Source organism: Haliotis cracherodii, unplaced genomic scaffold (assembly GCF_022045235.1).
Source record: "Haliotis cracherodii isolate W230 unplaced genomic scaffold, xgHalCrac1.p SCAF_8, whole genome shotgun sequence".
Lineage (NCBI taxonomy): Eukaryota > Metazoa > Mollusca > Gastropoda > Lepetellida > Haliotidae > Haliotis > Haliotis cracherodii.
In genome coordinates this window covers 31,298,121-31,322,239 of record NW_027266341.1, presented here as the reverse complement: position 1 = coordinate 31,322,239, position 24,119 = coordinate 31,298,121, and the positions used below count along the sequence as shown (strand labels likewise).

Genomic DNA, 24,119 nt, shown 5'->3' with positions numbered 1-24,119 from the left:
TTATAGGAGCTCGTAGATCAGGGGTCACGGGAGCTGGTAGATCAAGAGTCACGGGAGCTCGAAGATCAGGATTTTACGGGAGCTCGTACATCAGGAGTTTATAGGATCTCGTAGATAAAGGGTCACTGGAGCAGGAAGATCAGGGGTCACGGGAGCTGGAAGGTCAGGGGTCACGGGAGCTGGTAGATCAGGAGTTTATAGGAGCTTGTAGATCAGGAGTTAATAGGGGCTGGTAGATCAGGATTTTACGAGAGCTCGTAGATCAGGGGTTTATAGGATCTCGTAGATCAGGGGTCACTGGAGCTGGAAGATCAGGGGTCACGGGAGCTGGAAGGTCAGGGGTCACGGGAGCTGGCAGATCAGGGGTCACGGGAGCTAATAAATCAGGAGTAGCGGGAGATAGTAGACCAAATGCTAAAACTGAACATTTATGGATTGCGATTTATTATAATTGGTAACGTCGTTTGAGGGATGCTTCTTGCGAAAACAGCTGAATGCAGAGTCTGTATATCAGCAATACTAACACAACACATTTTAGAGGCATACCATATTTAATTCGAAAAACAACCTCAATCAGTTCCCGTATACACGAGGGCAAATATTTTAGCAAACACGGCCTTCCAAAGAAAACCAGCAGAGTTGTGGTATATGCAGACACTTTAAATAGAAATAGCCAAGGAAATTACAATCAAGGCAAATTATAACCTCTTTGGTGAAACCTGAGGGCACGGATATGGTGCTGACAATCCTAGAAACATAATCGTTAATGTGGAAAAAAGATCGGTCATTACATGTGGATTTGATAGACTCGTTATATCCAGAGTTCGTTATGTACGGAGTTCATTATATACGGGTTCGTTTTATCCCGAGTTTCTTTTATCCAGTATTGGTATATCCGTCATTCCTCGTATCAAGAGTTCGATATATCCAGTGTTCGTTATGTACGGAGTTCATTATATGCGTGCGCGTTCGTTGTTTCCCGAATTCGTTACATCTAGTGTTCGATATATCAGGAGTTGACTTATGAAGGGAGTTGTTAGTAGATACCACGATCACAAAAGTGGCCAACGTAGATATTGCACAATTATTTGCTCTAAATATATTCAATCTGTGGTAATGTTGATAAGTATATATTATGATGAAATACTCAAACACCTGCTAAGGAATGTGAACGTTTAGTGAGTTCCAGTTATATTACGGCGTGTCATCGTATTGTGGGAGGAAAGCCAGAAGTGATGCAGGTCTCAGACGTTTACCACTACGGTGAAACCCACAAGCACGGGTATGGTGCTGACAAACCTAGAAACATAATCGGGGCGAACCGAGATTCGAACCTACAATCATTGGTTTCAGGCGTGCCTAAGGAACGCAACTCCGCACAGCGAATCGCGGCGCCTCAGACGACTGGGCCACCCGTGTCCCCAAGTGAACGTTTAAATCTCTTACCGATAAATCTTGGTTCAGGAACAGATGCACACCAAAACATACAACCATAGAGACACACACTTGTACACTAAACGCATATATACATATATCACTCTCCGCAAAACGCACAGACGCCACTCCACACCCATCTTTCTCATCCCTCATCCTTCACACACGGATCCCAGGAAATGACTGATGAGGGAATCCACTGCTAACGAGTTAGGATGCTGGTCGTCGTTTTCTGTGGCCACTGTCAAATCTATATTATTTAAGAAAAGCACATTGTTCTCCAGACCTTTAAATGCTTCCCGCTGGATCGTATCGTATACAAACATCCAACAGTCGTCCAAAAACCCTATCTTGCCCCTACCCTTGAAAGCATGAGTTCCTCGAATAGCCACTTTAACCCCTGGGGCACGAGCAACTAACGATTTGACAGATCGTGCAATTCTTTTCATATGAGTTCTAAAAACCTCTGGAGGGAAGGGGTTAAAATGAAGGTATATATGAATGAGAAATATATCCCGAGAATTATTTGGAAGATCATCCAGATAGGCATGCGTTGCTCTGTTATAAGCCAGTTTGTTGAACGTATACCCATGATAAAATGGGTACTCATGTGGCACCAACAACAGCGTGATGTTCCGCAGCGTGTCCATTGTTACTGCCGGTTTATGCCATTTAGAATGGTGCCATGCCTCTGTAACCAGTGTCAATCCTAAACGTTCAGTTAAAGTATTGAACCAACTTCTTGAAGAGGAATCTCCATGGATCCAAATTCTCCGGTTTTTCAGACATTCCTTGTATATGTTCGAATCAGCTGGAATCGTGTTTTTACAAGTTAGAGACTTCCAGGAATTCTTGTAGAAGAAGCCAATAGGTGTTGATGCCTCCCAGCTTTTCCTCAAGGGTGTTTTGTTACAGGGGACACTTGGCAAAGGAACTGTGTCCTGCTCTGCAAACAGATAACATTGGCGTATGAACTACATAGTTTTCACTTTCAAGATACGCGAGTTAATAAAAACACATGCAAACTTTACTGACATAATGAATACACCATTCTTGGCGTGATAAAGTCCTCATGCGTAGCGTACATTTTCCTGGCGACACAATACCGATGACGTCACAATGTAGCTTCTTCACACTGTTGGCAATCACTATGACATTTTTTAGCAGAGTGTGTTTCCATACCGTAAGTATCATATATTAGGAATATAAATTGTATAATGCAAGCCATTGACGAGCATCATATATATACTGAACCGCAAAAGAACCGTCACCATGGATAGATATATGAGAAACCGTATTTGTCCAAACACTGTAAACATTCTTTGATACATATTTAAAAGATGACACTTGGGACAAAACTGATCCTCAAGGTTGAAATTAAAGTGTCAAATGTTCTTAAAGTGAAACACAACACTAGTCTCTGAGAAAATGGCATCACAAGTCAGTATCTCGTGTGTCCGCCATGTGCCGTGCAACGTCGATATGGATGAGGCCGTTGATGAAGGCCATAGGCACTTGAGCCCACACTCTGATGAACGCCTGACGCAGTTCAGCTGCAGTTGTCGGCCTTGGTCGGACGTCACTCAGCCGTCTTTGAATCTTGTCCCACAGGTGCTCAATGGGATTTAAATCGGGACTGAGGGCAGGCCACTGCATGGTTCTGATGTCATTCTGCTGGAGGCAGTCACTTATTGCTCTCGCAGTCTGGTCACGGGTGTTATCATGCAGAAACTCGTTGTTGCGGCGACACGCCAAATGAGATATGGCGTGCGGTCTCAAGACTTGTACCGAGCTGCTGGACCGATGTTCTGGAAGACCGCAGGGCCGACCCTCTGTGCAAGATTAATTCCACCCCACACCATGATGCTTGGAACACCCAACGAGTCTCTCTCAACAACACAAGCATCCGAATAACGTTCCCCACGGCGTCGCCAGACTCTATCTTTGCCAACTGCTGTTGAGATACAGTAACGGCTCTCGTCTGAGAAGAGGACTATTCTCCACTGCTGGTGGCGCCAATGCTGGTGCTGTGTTGCCCACTGGAGACGGTACCGGCGATGACGTGGTGTCAGAATGGGTCCTCGGTGAGGCCTGTGATAGTGGCGGTGTCTGCTCGTCAATCGTCAACGCACGGTTTCCGCATTAATTTGTCGCAGGTGTGTCACCATGGTCTGTAGAGCAGTTTCCGCAGCAGTGACAAAGCGATATTGAAGATGCTGTCGCACAATCTGACGATCGGGTGGTGACTCTTGGTCTTCCACTACGTGGTCGGTCATCATGTTGGTGGTCTGGTATCGTTGCTGGAGCCTCTATGTGGTCCTTACGTGGACTTGAAATGCATTGGCTACTTTCCGGGCGGTTTGCATAGCTTGCAATCGTCCAAGGGCTGGGCGTCGCTGATTTCTTGTCAATCTTGGCATGTGGTAGCAATTCATTAACGAATGAATGTTATCAGATCTGGGTGGATTTTTATAAGGCACGAAATGTGGGAGCGCATGGGCACGGGTTACAATGGCTGTTGCCATGATGCGTTTGGGCGATCGGTTTTGTTGCCATCTGCTTTGTTTTTTTATCATCAAATTTCATTTTTTTTCCGGACAAGTTAATGTTACATTTTAGAAACTTTGACAAAAATTACCCAGATATTTAGGTGACAACTTTTCATGCAATTTTACTTGGGGTGACGTTTCTTTTGCGGTCCAGTATATTTCCTATTCCAAATATATGAGATTTACTGTAGGGCAACAGGAGGGTAATAATCTCCATCATAATGGCATTCTTAAAATAGATAATGTTTACGATGTATTTTCACCCAAGGGAAGCAGCCTTAGAAAGATGGTATGAGTACAATGCCCAGTTTATCATATAGTGCCAAATGAATTTATTTATTTATGAAACACGACGACCCTAAGTCAGCATATTGGGAATGGAAAACGTTTCTAAAAATCCTGATGCCAGATGATGATTGATGATTGATGATTGATGATGATGATGATGATGATTATGATTATTATTATTTACAGATTAAATAATAAATGCAGCAAAGAGAGTTTGGATGTTCCTGGCACAGTCAGGCTGGTTAGGCTCATCATCAGCTCAGGGCCCTTGCCCCCTCTACACGCAGCCGAGACAGCGAATGGGACTTCTCCCAGGAATCGCTGCCAAGTCAAACCCACTCAGATCTTTTCGGAGAATGTGAAGACTCCCCAACACTGCTGCCTTCTGCATTACCCAGATTGTCAGAAGGGCTGTATTCCTGGTAGCAAACCCAGGTACTCTCCCAATGTCAGTCAACAGATTGGGATGTACCAAACCTAAGGCACCGAGAACAATGGGGAGTCGGACAACTTGGTACTTGGGAAGCATGGGTGACATTTCGAAAGCGAGGTCCGCATATTTGCCATGTTTTCCCTCAAGCTTGTCAATCACATTAGTGTCAATGGGGACAGAAAATTCAATGATATAAATGATTGCATTGGATTTATCAATACGGACGAGATCAGGTTTGATGGCCTGGATACATCTGAGGCAGTAAATGGGCCTTTTCCAAAGAATTTTGTATTGATCATTTCCATGACGCCCTTACATCTTAACGTCGTACCATGGGTGGACCTCTGTGTCAAAATCACAAGCATGGCGGAGACGGTAATAAAATGATCGAGCTACACCATCATGTCGTTTAAGATACTGTGTTTGTGCCAAAGCTGGGCATCCACTGACAATGTCTCATTAAATTCATTACATAATCTACATTTCATATTCGCATTTTGATGCAAAATCACACATTGACGGTTTCGAGTTGAAAGTGACTGGTCCTGAGCAGCAAACAGAGAGCCTTCAGTTTCACTTTTCACGCCAGACGACTTCATCCAAGCGAAGGACTCTGCAGGATTGCTGATCGTCTCAACACACTGCACATAAACTCGATGCAGTGGTCGTTCACAAAGCCTCTCCTTGAAAAACTGAGTCTGGGCCGACTTGATATGCACTTCGCTTGGTTGACACTCATTTCTGTACCGTCCAGCAGTACAGAACCATCAACAAAATCAACACCGACATTGAGATTATGTCCCACATCCTTGGCTCGTTTTAGAAAACTGTGGAATGCCTTGTTTTCATCATGAGTCTTGACATGCTTCATAAGAGGATCATCAGACAAATAAATGTGTGCAAAAGTGGACAAAACAATTCTATCATGAAGAGCCTAAACGTTAATCAAACCACGTCCTCCCATAATGATTGGTAAATATAAGCGTTCGAGGGAAGAGCGAGGGTGGTGGGATCTATTGTCTGACATTATTCTTCGTGTGAGGGTGTCAATACCCTGAATTTCCACCAAAAGAATACGAAAGGACGGGCACAGCATAATTATTTGTGGTTACGACTTTATTGCGAGCGTTCAGCTCTGAACTCCAGATTTTCTTTAGTCTACATTGGTACTCTGCCCGAAAATTGCCCTTGATATGGGCATTCTGGAGTTTGTCCCTTATCTGCATCCATAAGTACGTATAGGTCTGACCTATGGTCAAAAACTCCTCCTCCTAGTAAACTCCATCATCTACCTTGCCACGTTTCAAATGAAGAATGTTGCATTTGTCGAGTCCAAAGGACGTGCTTTTTGAATGTAGATCCTCCATTGGCAATAAGTTCAAGGCCATCCATGTAAAGAAGGTGAGTAAGGGGTGTTGGGGATCTGTGCTTAGGAGGTCTCGGGTGATAACCTTCCTCTTTGCTGAGCAAAGGGCTTAAAGGATTTAGTGACAAACAAAAAAGCAAAGGGCTAGAAGAATCGCCCTGAAATATTCCTCTTCTGATAGAAATGGGTTCCGAAGTCACCACCTGCCCCTGCGAATACATATCAAGTTGAGTTGACCAGCAATTCATTAAAGACGTGATTAAAACACGTAGTCGCTCGGGGAAGTCAATACACTCCAGTGACCTCAAAATCCATTCGTGAGGTACAGAATCAGAAGCTTTTCTGTAGTCTGTCCAAGACATTGAGAGGTTACGGTAGTAAGTTTTAGCCTCTTCAAGGATCATTTTCTGAACTAGTAGTTGATCCTTACAACCCCAACATCCCTTTCTGGCTCCTTTCTGCTCCATGTAAATAATGTCATTGGATGCGCAGTATGATGACACAATATCTGTAAGTATTATTATTATTATTATTATTATTATTATTATTATTATTTACAGATGAAAATTTAAAAAATGCAGCAAAGAGGGTTTGGGTGATCCTGGCACAGGCTGGTTAGCCCAGGGCCCTAACGGGACTTCAGTGAAAAAGCCTTTGGTTCAGATGACGATGTAATCAATGCAATCAGTTAGTGTCGTCATGAACAAGGGATGACGGCATCTCGTATTTTGCTCAACAATAAAGCATTGCGAGGCTATGGCTTATATTGACCACTCAGAACGGAGTATAACTAAAATATGCAAATGTCGGGTAAAACTATTAACTTTTCACTTGATCGACGCTTTTAGTCAATTGCAACCATGGCATTTTTCTGTTTGAATTGAATATAAAACAGATACCTAATTGTGAACTATATGAACCTCTTCTACAACAGTGAGTAAGTTGAGTTTAACGCTGCTTTGAACAGTATTCCAGTTATATTACGGCGCTTGATGTTGGAGGAAAGCCCGAAGTGATGCAGGTCTCAGACGTTCACCAAAATATAACATAAATATGGCGAATCTACAGACGACTGTGTCTCTCATGTCCCTATAGGGGAAAGAAATAACGTATGACTTATTCAGTGCTTGATCGTGTCCCACTGGTTTGACTTGCCCAGTCTTCATTATTACTAGACACATTTCACATGACACAGCTGTAATATTGTGTGATAATTTGTCCATCTTTCATAACTTGAGACATACCTGACGTCACTTTAATCGCAACAGATGTGGGGAGCTTTTGATGTAGCAGGTGTCTGAAAAATAATATGCGTGGGTTATATTTGTATTACAAACATTTAATGTAAATAATATATATTGATGTTGATTACGAGGTAGATCTGAAGATAATGAAGAAAAACCATACGTATATTTGTGGGATATAAAAGTATATACATTATTTGTACAGATTGATTGAATTGATAGGATAATTAGAGATATGAACGTTGGCATTTGAACGCTTCCGGGATAACCATCATCTCGAAACAAACATGTCGAGGTAACCAGTATGTTAGAAAAAATATAATATCGAGATAACCAGTATGTTGACGTAAACATCATATCGAGATAACCACATGTCAAGTAAACATCATATAGAGATAACCAGTATGTTGAAATAAATATATCAAGATAGCCATTATGTTGACGTACACATCATATCGAGATAACCAGTATGTTGAAATATATATAATATCGAGATAACCATTAACAAAACATCATATCGAGATTTAGTGTTTCGAAATAAAAATAATATCGAGATAACCATTATGTTGACATAAACATCATATCGAGATAACCAGTACGTTGAATTGTATATAATAACGATAAAAACCATTATGTTGACATATACATCATATCGAGATAAACAGTATGTTGAAATAATCAGCTTATATCAGAATAATACTTATTATGTGGAAAATAATCACCATGACGAGATACTCAGGGGTTTTACATATAACCAGTATTACGCAATAATCATGATAACAAGACAATCAGAGGGCGAGTAAGGTGGGTTTAACACCGCTTTAAACAGTTTTATGTGGGAGGAAAGCCCGAAGTGGTGCAGGTCTCAGACATTTACCAAAATATAACATAGGTTTCTGGCGTGCCCAAGGGGCGAAACTCTGCACAGTGAATCGCGGCGCCTTAGACGACTGGGCCACCCGTGCCCCCAGACAATCAGTATGTTGAACTTATCACAATAGAGAACATTTACAGATAACTAGCATGTCGACATTGCTGTTTGAGAAATGGACCGTTAATAATAATATCTGAATTAAACAATATGAATAAGGAAATTGATAAATAGTTGTACCCTTCGAAGAATTTTGCCTCGTGTGGAGTAAATGGGGATGGCTGTTTATCTGGCTCACGTAACCCCGTGAAGTCGTGACACAACAGCTTCCGGTGTGATGGTTTCCCACAATACCACGGGAGTCCGTAATTCTCGGCTGTCAAGTTACAGACGTTCTCAAAGCCCCGGATGTTTGGTATAGGTAGGCACAACGTTTCCTCCTGGACGCCATCGCTCTCGAACATCGCTGATAAGTTTCTGAGTGTGTAGTAATCGTGATATACCCGATAGAAGATATCCACGTTTTCTTTCCGACTAGCTATGGCGGCTTCGATTTTTGGACTTCCGGTCCAGAGAGCCTTGAGAGTTCCTGTATAGGTACCGTCCTTGTTGTCAGTGACAACGCCTGCTGCGCGCGCATCTTTTGACGCTTCACTCATCCATACTCTCACGTTATCACCTCCCTTGTTTTTCCTCCGCTTGTACGCGTCGAAAAGTTGGATTTCAACAGAAATTGTGTCCCCGAGTCTGAAGTCCGTTTTAGATGAAGCGAGTTGAATGTTTGAATTAGGAGCATATGAACAGGTCTTTGGGTCCATCTGTGCTATGGCACTCGCAAAGGGGTTGTTCTTCACTGACTTCAACCCATGTGCTGTTTTCCTATCCAGAGACATTGGACCCAGCCAATCCGCTGAACGACGAACCCCGTTCTTGAAATCAGATCTTGGAAGAATGGTACTCGGTCTGCGAACAAAGCAGAGTGAATTGTATAGAAGAATGGTGCATTTGAAAAGAACTTCAATTCTCTGTAAAAACATATGCCTACAGCAATATGCATAAAACTCCAAACAAGGTAAAGGACACCCACAATTGGACGGCTGTGTGTTGCAACACCCATCAACCATGACATATCAACTTCAGTCATATGAAAAAAACGGATGTTCTTTAACTTGTGACTGATTGACAACTATCATTCAAAAGGACTCACAAAAAACATGCTCTTCGATATATATATATATGTGATTTTAAAAAAACCCAAAATATTCTTTTTCTGAAACGGTATTCTGAGAACCGATGACTGGCGAACATACACTGAAAGAGAAACCTAAAGTACTCACGGAAATGAAAAAAAAATGTTTTTCTCAATTTAAAAATCGACACAAAGTGTTACATAGCTGTAAATACGAAATACCAAAACAACTCGAAAAGTACTAGTCTGGATTTGCTAGTTTGATCTCAGTGAACAATACAAAATGTATCTTACAGGAGGGAATTTGTGGGCACTTTCAACATTCAAAAATAAAAAAATAAAGTCCAAATTGACATAGCAGAAACAGACTATAGGCATTATGCACCTGTTCTCACCTGTCGTCAAGGTGTCATAGGTCACCTTGATCTACTTACACCTGGTTATGCCCTGTTTGACAATAGTCTGTTTTATTCACATTTATACACACTTTTACGTGTAAAAAGGCATAAAAACATTTGATACGCTGTATTTGTGCCACGGCCCAATTAGTACTAATTTAGTTGTTTGAATATTTACATATTTTGTATATTAATTGCATTTATTTAAGATCTGAATTCGAATAAACAGTTTTTTTTTCATTTCCGTGAGTACTTTAATAAAGCATCGCGGCCCAGTCAACTAATTATTGACTATCCATTGACTAGAAACGGTCGTAAAATCTGGAAACCAGATAGTGAAATCCACAATGACAGGAGGAGTACTTCTGAATACTTCTGAATACTTGAGATGACGTTGGTATGTAATACTTCTGTATAATACATGAAAATATCTTGAACAGTAATGCGGTGAAATTGGGTTTACCGTCGCGAACAAGATTATTGCATTGCATTTATATAGCGACGTTTCCTTCTTGTTGTGGCAACGTTAGAAAATAATATCAATCAGGATAATATTCATGATTTACATGCCCGTCAGATACCCCCCTCAAGTCGTGACAGGTCTGATAATTATAGTTATAAGTTTGTGCTAATTTATTTTCATTTCGATTCTTTGGATTTAGTGATGAGGTTCCTTTTAAAGGGTTTCTGAAAATGGCGTCAATGAGACAGAGCTGTTGCTGCCATCAGTTTCGAATTTCTGAATTGTTTCTTTTCCCATGAATAGATATGTTTGGAAAAGTATAATTTCATACCCAGGACTGGATTTCAAATATAAATAATGACCTTACAACAGTTTCGTTTACGCAAATAAATATACCAAACAAAGCAAACTTTCAAAACGTCAATATTAGAACGTGTTTCGAGGTCCAAATTTTCTCATACAACTGTGCATTCGTTAGCGTCCATAAACTCAAGAATATCAGGGAGCTCAATTATAGCAAGCTATATTTGAGGTTGGCATGATTTGCTCGTATTTAGTTCCGTGAAGCACTTCGCGCTCCAGCAATGTCTTCATGTTTGCTGGAAGAAGAGACCATAAATCTACTTTATGGTCTCTGCTGGAAGTAGGAAACTAGATTACAAGTTTTATCTATAAATCTATATATACGTGATAATGTTGTCGCGAGAGAGTGTTCCTTATGACTACATATCGATTATATATAAGATTATGTTATGCCCGAAATAAGGACAGTGGTCCTTTCAAACGTGTTGTAACGGTCGAGTGTACAAAATTCAAAGGCACAAGGTGGCGTTGTAATCCAACATGGCGGCGCCAATGAAACTGGCCTGATTCAGTGATTGTGGATAACTTCATGTTTTTCTCGAAGTGTTATATTTAAGAAATATAAATACTTGTACACAGTTCGTAACTATACAGTTCAATGTCCATGGTGGAGTGATGGTGTTTACTTCAACGGAATGAATATTCTTCAACATTTTCCAGGAAATTATTATGATTTTCTTTTCATTGTTATACAGAGAGACGAATGACTCCAGAATACGGTGTTCCTCTAGGTATATAACCGAATAAAAAAAAGAAGCATTAACAGAAGTATTGTGCCTTGATTTGATCCGTGACACTTTTGAGAATTGACAGAGTGTAAACGATCATCAGTTGCAGCACTTTCACAATCATTGATTGACATTAAGATTCTTCATTGAGGATCATTGAGTATATAATTGTATACTGTTTGATTGGCATTCTTGAAGTGGGTGGGCAAATAAGAGGTGAGGTAAAGGTGTGTGTGTGTGTGTGTGTGTGTGTGTGTGTGTGTGTGTGTGTGTGTGTGTGTGTGTGTGCTATTCTGGACTAATACCGTTTTATAGCGCTGGCTCACTGAGATACCATGCCGCAGTTTAACATGAATACCCCACTCAGACACAGTATATTGACTTCGACCCGACCAGTCCTTGTTTTAGCCCCTAATGCCGAGCGCCAGACAGGGTAACAACAAGTACCATCTTTTAGCGTCTTTTGGTATGACGCTCTAACACAAGACCACGGAGGCGGTCAAATACGGATAGATATAACTACTAAGGAATTACATTTGAAACAAATGGTAAACTTGAAAATAGTGCTACACCTCTCAGGAGTGCGTACAAACGCACGCAAACGTATTCAGCCATATTCAAATCCTCAAATGGTTTGCTATTACCAACGCCGTCAATAGTAAGGCACTGCTTGCAGTATATCACTCCTATGAAATTCGCGTATGCCGGAGTGTTCCAGGGTGTTCTATATCAATTTTCGACCTCTTCTCCAATCGAATTCTGAAATGGTTTGCTTGTACTGACGCCGTCAAACGCTTACATCGCCGTTACGAAATTGGCGTGTGCCAAAGCATCCTTGGGTTGTTCTTAACCCATTTCAGACCTCGACCTCGCACCGCGATTCGCCTTCATAATACAATACACCACGCGGCTGTAAAGGCCATGGATGACGTTAGCGCTTAAGGCACAAGATGGCGCCCTGTACAAAATTATTACAATTTGCTGCAAGTATTACAATTTACCTTTTTATTACAATTTACGTCGTAACACGCCCTATTGGTTAAATGGCTCCCGGTCGGATCTATGTATTATCGATCTGATCGTCTTGACATGGCGCCGCCATTTTGTTTGAAACAATTGCAAGTGATATGAGAGGTGGAATCTGATTGGTCAATAGGAGGCACAAAGAAGGGACATAACTCGTAAAAGCCATTGTTGGCGCTGCCATCGATTCTGGAAATACCAGCATAGTTTTGCAAGGGTGGAAACTGGACTTTTTTTTATAAATTCGGAGTATCTATGAGTGTATATGTGTTATTAAGTTTGCGCAGAACACATATATACTGATTTATTAACGTTGTAATACAGCATATGTACATAAATGTATACATCTGTTTAATCTTGTGATCTTTATTCGTTAAATTTGGCTCTTTTTCTACAGGGGATTATGGGGTATAGACAAGTGGTTACATAACACCAGAAAGCCAGGTCTAAATTCAAGTCATGATTTCATGTTTCATGTGGGAAACCAATATCGCAATATGGCTGAATATGGCGACACGTGGTATTAACCAGATTACTCACACATTTATTCAATTTTCTTTATGCACTTTCTACAATCATCTGTGATCACTAATCATAAGAAGGTATATCTATATACACATAAGAAGGTATATCTCTATTCATCCAAATTGTCCATACATATTTGTCCACATATATATGTATTAAGCAAATCCGGCATTTCATCTGTATATATTGATATATGTAAATATATTTGTAATGTCAACACTGTTGCAGTGAACGTACCACAGACCTGATTCTGACCTAAACTGACATCTAATCTCTAAAATGAACATATTTTACTGAAACAAAAGTTGTTAAAAAATACTTATAAAATATAATAAAGAGGAGCCAAGAGACTTTCTTCATTTTGCCAAATATTGAGCTATATTGGATATATTTGTTTCAGTGTCTGTATGACAGATTTACCTGATGCCTTATGACTGAAACAGAGCTAGTTGAAAAAAAATTATTTATAACGTTTTCTATGATTGTCAACTTTATACAATGTTCTGAGCGAAATTATGAATCATTGTACACTGTTCAAAAAAAGAAACGCATAGGTGTTTTGAGAATACCAATTTGATTTTTTTCCCCAGCAATCGTCATAAAGACAATTCTTTTGTTTGATTCCCGTTAATCATGTTTGTTGTGCATTGCGCGCAAACACATCTCAAAATGTGTTTTTTTGTAAACGTTTATCAGCAAAAATGCAAAGGATGCACGGAAATTGCTCTCAGAAAAAGTTTTCAGCACAATGCATGTGCACAATGTTGGAAACAAGAGTAGAGACACTGACTATAAAAGACCGTACAAAATTCATCAGTTCATTACAAATTTTCTGACGTGAATGGATATCGAAAAATGCCAAGATTAACGACAGCTGACCGAAATATCGCCATTGGACATTTGGAAGCAGGGGAGTCCCAGTCTGCCGTTGCAACACACTTCAACGTTCACAAAAGCACCATATCTCGACATATACACGCACTAATTTGACTCAAGATCATCCCAGAAGTGGAAGACCAAGAGTGACCACCCCTGCTCAGGATCGGTACATCCGGTTGCATCACCTTCGGAATCGATTTGCTACAGCAACGGACACTGCAGGACAAGTGCCTGGTCTGCGAAGAATTTCCGACCAAACCATCTGAAATCGTCTGAGGGAAGTGGGAATTCGAGCGAGACGACCAAAAGTTGGACCTGTCTTTCGACGTCTACACTGTCAACGACGTGTCCGGTGGTGCAACAGAGTACAGGCATGGGATCACAGGAACTGGCGACGCCTTTGGTTCAGCGATGAGTCACGTTTTCTTCTTCAACAACGGGATGGAAGACAACGTGTATACCGACGTCGACATGAACGTTTTGCGCCGAACTGCGTTCGACAGGTGGACCGAATTGGTGGAGGGAGTGTCATTGTGTGGGGAGCCATATCCTATACGGGTATCACAGTGAGTGGTTGTACAGGGCAATCTTACAGCAAACCGATAACAGACCAAATTCTGCATCCTCACCTCCTCCCAACTTTGGACCGCCAGAGGGAGCTGTTCCAAAATGACAACGCTCGGCCCCACACAGCACGTGCAACAGTTAATTTCCTTGTTAATGAGAACATCAATGTCCTTCCATGGCCGTCCAAATTGCCTAATCTCAACCCGATTGAACATTGCTGGGACGAACTTGATCGACGCGTCCGTCAACGTCATCAGCGTCCTCACACAATGGCACAACTCGCCAACGCCTTACAGGAGGAATGGCGAAGAATTCCCCACAAAAGAATCCGAAGACTTGTGGGATCTGTGCCAAGGAGGTGTCGAGCAGTGACGACTGCAAGAGGTGGTGTAACCAGATACTGACCATGACGCCCCCTTGTGGCTACACATGTGCAATGACTGAACTGAGTTAATGCTGACAATGACGACAATGCTCTTGTCGATCACTGTGTCTAATTTCATTTGATTGTGTTCAAGCATATTCTGTGTAGATATTTTTACATCCGCTTATTAAATATCCTTATTTTTTAACTATGCGTTTCTTTTTTTGAAGAGTGTACATCAAAATGTGCTGAAATATATAAATGTCCTTTCATATATGCATATGGGATGAGTCAGCTCTGTTAATAGTACCATGAAATTAGCAGGGCCTTTTACTTAGAAATGATCAAATCATTAAATTAAAGATATTAGGTAAGTATAACTGTTGTATTCATTCAAATATATTTGTGATTAACCCAACCTTGTTTATATATATATATATATTGAAAGATGAGTGGTACCAATGTTTTGTAATTATTTTAAATTGGAATGATAGCACAGCAGGAAAGCATGGCACTTTAATACACGTATCTTGTTAAACCAATAGTTCTTAATTAAGAACAACATGTACATAAAGAGTATAGGTTTGGTGCGTGTCTTATCACACATTACTTTCAGAATATGTACATATTCTGTTTATCGGGACTCCTGTAACTGGCAATAAATGTCATAAGACGATTCACAAGGGTACATACGATTTATCATCCAAAACTGGCTCTCACAGGAGATATTGCTTTGGAGATATCGGATCTTCACGGGTCAATATAATATTTGTATATCGGATTTATCTATTGCAATGGACATCTATATACATTAGATTTGCGAAATGGAAGCCACACGCTGCCACCGGTAACCATGGAAACCATTGTCTGCTTCAGCATGGTATTGATTTAACGTGTCAAAGAAACCAAAATATGAATTACAGCTTCTGTATGCTCACACACAACGGTTCGAAGCTACTTTGTATCCTGTCGTATTCAAAATGATAGAAATCGAACAATATTCGCTGTTACGCATATTCCACTCAACAAAACATCTATTCAATTCAATTCTATAAGTAGTTGACCGAAAATTAAATATCGTAATTGAATATGTCGTAAATAAAATTAATTATTAATTCAACAACCCTGTAGTTCATCTCTAAGTAGGTGACAGGAAATTAAATATCGTAATTATGTGAGAATTTAACATCGTAATTAAGAGCAAATTTCACGACATCTATTGAAATGAGCGAATGTTGTTTAATGCCGCAGTAGGGGCGGGTTAATATGTCCCTAGTGTAAGATCGGTTATCAATGGGGGACGACCACTTGATATTCTAGCCGCGAGTTGGGTTGGGGAACTTGAAGAAAACATGTAAAAACGTTCCATAAAAATCTGGAAATTGCCGCGTTTAACCGAAAACATGTTTCTTTACTTTCCTATCAAAACAGATTAAACAACACAATAGCTAACCTCTCTATAGTGGTCGTCAGTTGATATTATTAAGAAGCCAACTTTCATATTTATCACTCAACAATACTTTACACAAAGAGAATGACAACTGGAATGCAAAGGGCTCCACTGGTCTGGGAACAAGCATTTGAGCAGATACTCAAACAATCAGTTTATTCATATATAACTGTAAGGCCACAGGCCCATAGTACAGAATACATGACAATGTGGAAGCGGTTAGAAATGTTACGTTTTCGTTGAATATACCTATCTATAAGAGCCTGGAGAATAAACATATTATCAGTGGTTGAGTAATCTTGTCGAAAACCTGCTTGCTCTTCCTCAGTCTTATCAAGTGCTTCCGCCCACAATACCAAGCGTTTATTATTAATGCTAAGAAATATCTTACTGAATATACTGGTAAGTGTAATCCCCCTATAATTTTCAACATCTGTCACTGAGCCTCTTTTGTGAATTGGAACGACAGTTCCAAGTGTCCAACCTTTTGGAAAGTAAGGGGTATCCATTATTGTATTGAATAATATTACCAAATACGACAGGGTATTATCAAGAGAGTATTTAAAGAATCCTGTTATAAGTTTATCAAATCCCGGGCTTTTCAAATTTTTCAGATTTTGAATGGCAGATTTCATTTCTTCTTTTGAGATTGGGGAATCTAATATTTCCGTTGCAAAATTGGTTTCATCATTATCAAAAGAGTTCTACTGGAAGTTATTTGTGGAATCATCACCACTGAAAAGATTTTTGAAGTAATTAAACCACTCATGCATTTCTATGTTACTTTTAGTTTCCTTCTTTTTGCTGATGCTTTTCAAGGAAGTCCAAAACTGTTTTGATGAGCTGATACTTTCTTCAACTTTTTTCTGCTTCTATCCATGTAATTTTTTTTCTTTTTTCTGCAAGTAGCTTTACACTTAATTTTCGAATCAGTGTACTTAGCAAGTGAGTCTTTATCCTTTAATTTCTTGAAATGGTTTAAAAGAGTGCATCTTTCCTTCTTTAACAACTCACATTCCCAGTCAAACCACTGTTTACTTTCTCTGTTAGGGGTTACTTCCCTTTTCATTACATTCCCAGTCAAACCACGGTTTACTTTCTCTGTTAGGGGTTACTTCCCTTTTCATTACATTCCCAGCATATGCAATAGCTTCTGTAAATAACGATACACTTTCATCAATGTTTGTGAAAACAGAATCAATAGCTTTTCTTAAGAGGCATGCAAAAGTGTCAAGATTAAAAGTTTGGCACAAGTCAAATATATCTATGGTGCTAATAATGTAATCGATAACACTTGCTCCAGCATTGCCAACAAATGTAAAATCACCTTTCTCCGAATCACTTCCACAGCGGCCATTCATAATGTGTACATTTAAAACAGCACATAAATTGATAAAACATTTTCTAAAGTTATCAAGAACAGTATCGTTTGAATATCTACAGAGATTAAACCTGTCTAAGAGAAAGTCCCAGTATGAAGTATCCTGGCCATGGAGATATTGAAGTATATCATCCTCTACATAATCTGGCTCTTTGCCAGTTCTTGCATTAAAGTCACCCCCTAAAATGCACGAAAAGTCACCAACATCACCTAGGATGTCAAGCAGTTCATACTGAAATAGCAATATACCGTTTTTAGATCCAACATTACTGCCGTACCATGTAGATCCTTCTGGGTGGATATACACACAGCAGTATAACACGTGTTTTTCAAGTCCAAACAGTGACAGATACTCGTACCTAATACCAGCAGTATATAATCTAATTTGTGTAAGCCTGTCTGCAACAAATTTGTTTAAGTGAGAGGTTAAGCGCTCTACCACCAAAAAATCATGAGTTACTTCCCTTTGACTGTAAACCCAGTGAATCTGGGTGCATAACCGAGCGTATTAAATAACCCCCCTTTTTTATTAAAAAAAACCCTATTTCTGTATAAATCACCACCAAAGACAATAAAAAGATCTTAATTGTGCACCACCCCCCCCCCACACACACACCCCCCCCCCCCCCCCCCCCACAACACCCCTTTTCAAACACGTTGTGTGTAACCACGGATGGTAAAGTATTTACCAAAAAGTTTGTAGCTAACCTGACCCTCATGTTGTGTGTATCCACAGAGGGTACACAGGATGTGTAATTGTTCACCGCAGGACTAACTGAACCTCACGTTGTGTGTAGCCACGGAGGGTATTCAGTGTGTGTGTGTTTGTGCTTGTATTATATTTAGGCCCATTTGGTCAGGATGTTTACTGTTGCTGCCGCATCACGATGTGCATATCAACCTCGGATGCAATAGCAAGTTAACCTTGTGTATCTGATAAGTGTACAACCTGTACCCTTGTATAGTACCCTGTATTTTTCTGAATTGCCCATCCTTGAAAGGTCGGTGTTCAGTATCAAAACCTGTTGTGACTTCCGCCATGTAATAGTGAGTGAGTGAGTGAGTTGGGTTTTAACGCAGCTTTTAACAGTATTCCAGTTATATCGCGGCGTGTCAGCTTGATGTGGGAGGAAAGCCCGAAGTGATGCAGGTCTCAGACGTTTACCACTTCGGTGAAACCCACAAGCACGGGTATGGTGCTGACAAACCTAGAAACATAATCGGGGTGAACAGGGATTCGAACCAACAATCATAGGTTTCTGGCGTGTCCAAGGGACGCAACTCTGCAGAGCGAATCGCGGCGTCTTAGGCGACTGGGCCACCCGTGCCCTCTCCGCCATGTAATAAAGCTGCGCCCATATTTACCCATTCAATTGTCGTTATGTTATCCTTGGCATTCACACTTAAATGTATACTATATAGAGGATTCATCACGAGTGTTTTTTTAATATGGGAACGATTAACTGGACAAGGTTGATATTTCCAATATTAAAAAAACACGAGTGATGAATTCTATTTATCATTTTAACATTTTTGCTTTCCTTTTAAGAAATAATTACATTAACATTAACATCAGCAACTTGTCGAAATCTTACGTATAGATACTTGCGTAGTGATACATGTTTTCAATAGCCGTGTGAAGTTACTGTAAACCACAATAAACAACATCTTAACTCCTTTATGGCATATCCCTTCCCTGAGAAAAAAGTTCCTCGGATTATTTTAAACAAAATACTTGAACAGACTTTTGCAGAATAATTGAAACTTTAATAACGATAACAATAACTTGTCTGTGTAATCTGGTGATATCGCTGGTGTAACTTCACTTATATATATAGACTGAAGTTTCTCGCGGAGGTGAGGTCAGAGTAGATGCATTAGTCGGTGTCACTATCACTTTCGATGGCAATCCGGCGTCTTTTGACTGGGACCGGGCTTAGAGGTTTAACGAGATTAATCGTTATGTTTCCACCAGTAATGTTGCCAGCAAACATAGTGTTGACACCACCAGAAACATTTATCATTTGAAACCGCTGACTGTGTTGTCTGCTGTCGATAACGGTAGTTATCATTAACACCTCTTATTCCAAAATGGATTGTGTTGTAGAGCCAGAGACAGTTTATTATGCTCATTGGATGAGTGATTCCAATGGATCCGGACTGCCACAGGGGCTCGATCTCTTCATCACCAATCGGGTCGGCCCTCCTTGGTAAGTTGCCACGCCCTTCTTTCTTAAGTTCATTTTTTCTCCCCTTTAATACTGCCCGTGATCGTGAAAATTCTAAAGATGACATGAGTGAATAGCCATACCCCCTTCGTTTTAGTGATCTCTCGATCCTGCTCTGAAAATCCTTGAGACTGTTTGGTTCATAATTTTCCCCATTTGTTTCTCGAACACAAATGAAAAACTTGCAGAGAAGTGTGCCAAGTTTCTGAAAAAGCGCGTTTGTTTACAAAAAAGAGAAAAGTCCGGTCACGTGATATGCGAATCAGCCTGTGGCAGTGGTGTTATGCTGAGTCACCACTGCGCCGGAGTGTGACTCACGTGCACCGGCGAAAATAGTCCCACTTCCGGTTATCTAATTTGCATACTTATGTCATTGAGGTATGATATACATGTTTTTATGTCATAAGCTTATGTCATGGATAAATGCTTTAGTTAAATGATAAAATATAATAATAAAAATATGTTTCTAAGAAAGTGAACTATCCTATCAAAACAAATGAAACAGCACAAAAGTTAATTACTATACATTAATATTGCGCTTTCAATTCAGATATTATATATAATAAATGCAAATTTTAGTTATTTTGTATTATACCTGAATCAGGTATTACAAATAATACCTGAAAATTGGGATATTATACATAATTATTGATTAAAAGTTATAACTGTAGGTGGTGAGGTGAATTTGGGTTTAACGTCGCGTCCAAGATTATTGCACTTATCGCAGTTTAACATGAATACCCCACTCAGAAACAGTATACTGACTCCGAGCCGACCCGTCCTTGTTTTAGCCCCTTAATGCCGAGCGCCAGACAGGGTAACAACAAGTACCATCTTTTAACGTCTTTTGGTATGACGCGGCTGGGGATCGAACCCCGGACCTTCCGCTCTCCGCCGGGCGGACGTTATACCAATAGACCACGGAGGCGGTCCGTTATAACTGTAACATGTATGAGGATAACTAGACGTCCAACAACAGTGGTCTAGTGGTCGTAATACTTACCTGGCGTGTAAGACAAGCATGAAGAAAGAAACACTGAATATTCCTAGTATGGCAACAACGCGAAATGCAACTTCCGTTTTCATTGTCCGTGGGGTCCACAATGGACGGGGATTGGTATCAAATGTGCCCCGAATCACCTACGAAAAATATCAATCTCATTTATCCGCATAGTCGGAGAGAGTCATTTAACGATAAACTGGTTCCTCTGTCACTTGGCGCAGCAAGTTTTGCGTGTATATTTGTTATGTTGACAGGAGCATGGTGACAATATGATGAAACGTATCTCCCATTTTGATTGGCCTAGACGGTGTCACGTGATAAGGACTTTGCAACATTTTGACTCCCGGATGTCTGACTACATGATAATCTTAAGCCGCTTATGGTATTATTCGAGTTCATTTGGCGCATTCCACGTGCAGCAAACCCGATCACATCTGAATGTGACATTCTTTCAATGGCATGCCATGCTAAAGGTAGGGAGGACATGTTTACCCATTTCGTGTCATCATTGATTTTCAGTGATCCATTCATATAATTTTCACCGCTATTTTGCCATTAACGCCCAAAGGAATGTGCCCATAAAATTGATTTTAGAGTTATCATTTTTCTATCTGCCAAAGACCTTTTCATGAATCCTGTTTCACATTAACGCTTTATTGCAGCTGATAGACATTATATTTAACACACGATGTGAAATATTAACCCTATCCAATCATATACAGTTCACTGCCAACGCGAGAGATTAGTCAAATCGCTGAAGCCTCGAGCTCGAGGAACATGTAACAGAGTGAGCACAAACACGGCCAAGCCCCATTGTTAAGTAGGCTTGTGTTAGGCAGACGGGAATGAACTTCTTATCGACAGACATGCAGTTTATCAAAAGTGTCTCCTGAAGATTTATTATATTAATACATAACATGCCTATATCAGAGACCGCCTCCGTGGTCAAGTGGACAGAGCGTCTGCCCGGAGAGCAGAAGGTCGTAGGTTCGCGTCATACCAAAAGACGTTAAATTAGTGAGTGAGTATGGTTTTACGCCGCTTTTAGCAATATTCCAGCAATATCACGAGGGGGGACACCAGAAATGGGCTTCACACATTGTACCCATGTCGGGAATCGAACCCGGGTCTTCGGCGTGACGAGCGAACGCTTTAACCACTAGGCTACCCGACCGCTAGTACCGATAGTACCGGTTGTTTCGCGGGCCAAAGGGTCTTAAACATAGACTGGTCGGCTCGGAGTCAGTAAACTATGTCTTTAGGTGGGGTATTTATGTTAAACTGCGGCATGATATCTCTGTGTGCTATCACTTTAAAATCGGCATTAGTCCGGACTAGCACAAGCAGCCATACACACACGTGCATGCACGTCATTATGTAAGTGAAATAATATTGTACGCGACGTTAAACGTCATTTCACCTCACCCCACAAGCCTTATGGATCACCGTGGGACATTATTATTCATATATCATCACAACTAAAATTATAATTAAAAAACATAACAAAAAGTATATCATAAACATCGTAGCGGCCCTTGTAAATGTGGTTAACAGTAGGCGATCAAAATATACGCGTCATTAAAACGTTGAACAATTTCACATAATCATTGAACGGGGTAAATTCTATCAGCTTCAGAAATTACAGTGGGTTGTGCTGCTCTACAAACACGCCATAGAATTCTACTGTTACCAGATAGGTTGGTTTAATTGGGGTGTTCCCACTTTGCTTTTGTTAAGATATAGAAATCACTCAGCCGTGATTATCCCCTTGACAATAAACAAATGTTCTATTTGGGATAACACTTTCTTAGTAAAGTACAGTTTCTAATACTCTTTGGGGTAGAGTCCCATCCGGGATTCGAACCCACACTTTCAGAGTGAGGCACCTAATCGCCAGTGAACACAGTCAGCGATCTAAACCACTCAGCCACCGAGGCTTCCACAAGGAAATGGTAGTCTAGATCACGTGCTTTGTGTACCCCTCTGGCAAGTGTAAATTGTCACGGCTAAGAAAGTGTTATCCCAAATGTAACATTTGTTACATTTGACCACTTTTTAAATAGCATTGTGTATTCAAACAAGGGATTAGGCTATAGACTGTTTCACCCTATAGTCTATAGTCTATAGTCAGCTAAAAAATAAAAAGTAATGATAACTATCATAGTGATTTTTTTATTCACATCGCATAATTCTGGTGATGTTTTTATATTTCATTATAAATTCGTGCAATTATTTTATATTGTATTATAAACTGGCATTCATATAATTCAGTATTCATATTTTATTCACAAATACTGGATCCGGCTCATCAATGTGTACATAACACATTTCATTTATTATTCATATCAGCATAGCATATACAGCCATATTTTACACCGGTAGACTAACACGATAGGAAACGCACCCTCACTTTATAAAATCAAATTGATTTAACACAGTGAAGTCATTTTCATAGTAGTGAGTGAGTGAGTATGGTTTTACGCCGCTTTTAGCAATATTCCAGCAATATCACGGCGGGGGACACCAGAAATGGGCCTCACACATTGTACCCATGTCGGGAATCGAACCCGGGTCTTTGGCGTGACGAGCGAACGCTTTAACCACTAGGCTACCCGACCGCCCCTATTTTCATAGTAAAATCCATTGGCGGAGTGATTAGAATTCGCCAGTTTGTAGTGTTCACTTGAAACAGACTTTAGTCTGCTCACCACTAATCCGTTACTAAAACAACATTCAGCCGACTGACAAAGTGGGGGCAAAGTGGGTACAAACCGTTTGAAGCCTTTTTGAACAGTTTTTCAGCAATGTCACGTCGTGTAGGGTTTAAGAGTGAGTGGGTATGATTTTATGCCGTTTTTAGCAATATCCCAGCATTGTCAAGGCGGGAGACACCAGAAATTGGCTTCACACATTGTACCAATATGGGGAATCGAACCCGGCTGTTCGGCGTGACGAGCGAACGCTTTAACCACTAGGCTACCAGAGAAAGAAAAAACTTTTAACTTTGATTTTAGCGAACTTATAGTCGCCACAACAGAATCCTGAAATATCGCGATGTGTGCTTATTCTTATAAAGTGAAAACAAGACATTCCGGCGATAAGGAATATTACTTACAGAAGTGACACGATCATGTGTTTAGGAATCACAGGCAAATAGCTGACACAATTAAAACAATGTTTTATGGTCTCTGCAAACTACTGATGATATAAAGGTGAGCGTATCTAGGCCGATCAGTGACACTCGTTATAACGCTTATGGTACCCGATCAGATCAGCGCACAGGACCATGTAACTAATGATAATAACAAACAAACGAGTGTTTGGCTAATTTGTATATTATTATTATCATTAGTTACCTGGTCCTGTGATCAGA

The 24,119-nt window shown here is 40.3% G+C and overlaps 1 protein-coding gene across 1 annotated transcript in view; it reads right to left on the bottom strand.

Annotated features, from left to right (window-relative positions):
• Positions 1-539: 539 nt before the first annotated feature.
• The window catches only part of LOC139449800 (NXPE family member 3-like), a 37,753-nt gene continuing 14,173 nt past the window's right edge, over positions 540-24,119 (bottom strand). Inside the window, exons 2-4 of the mRNA XM_071231335.1 lie at positions 8,426-9,148; positions 7,315-7,367; positions 540-2,380 (exon numbers count right to left, since the gene is read on the bottom strand). Coding sequence (XP_071087436.1) covers positions 1,587-2,380; positions 7,315-7,367; positions 8,426-9,148 — 1,570 coding nt within the window. The 3' untranslated portion in view covers positions 540-1,586. The remainder of the gene's footprint in view (positions 2,381-7,314; positions 7,368-8,425; positions 9,149-24,119) is intronic.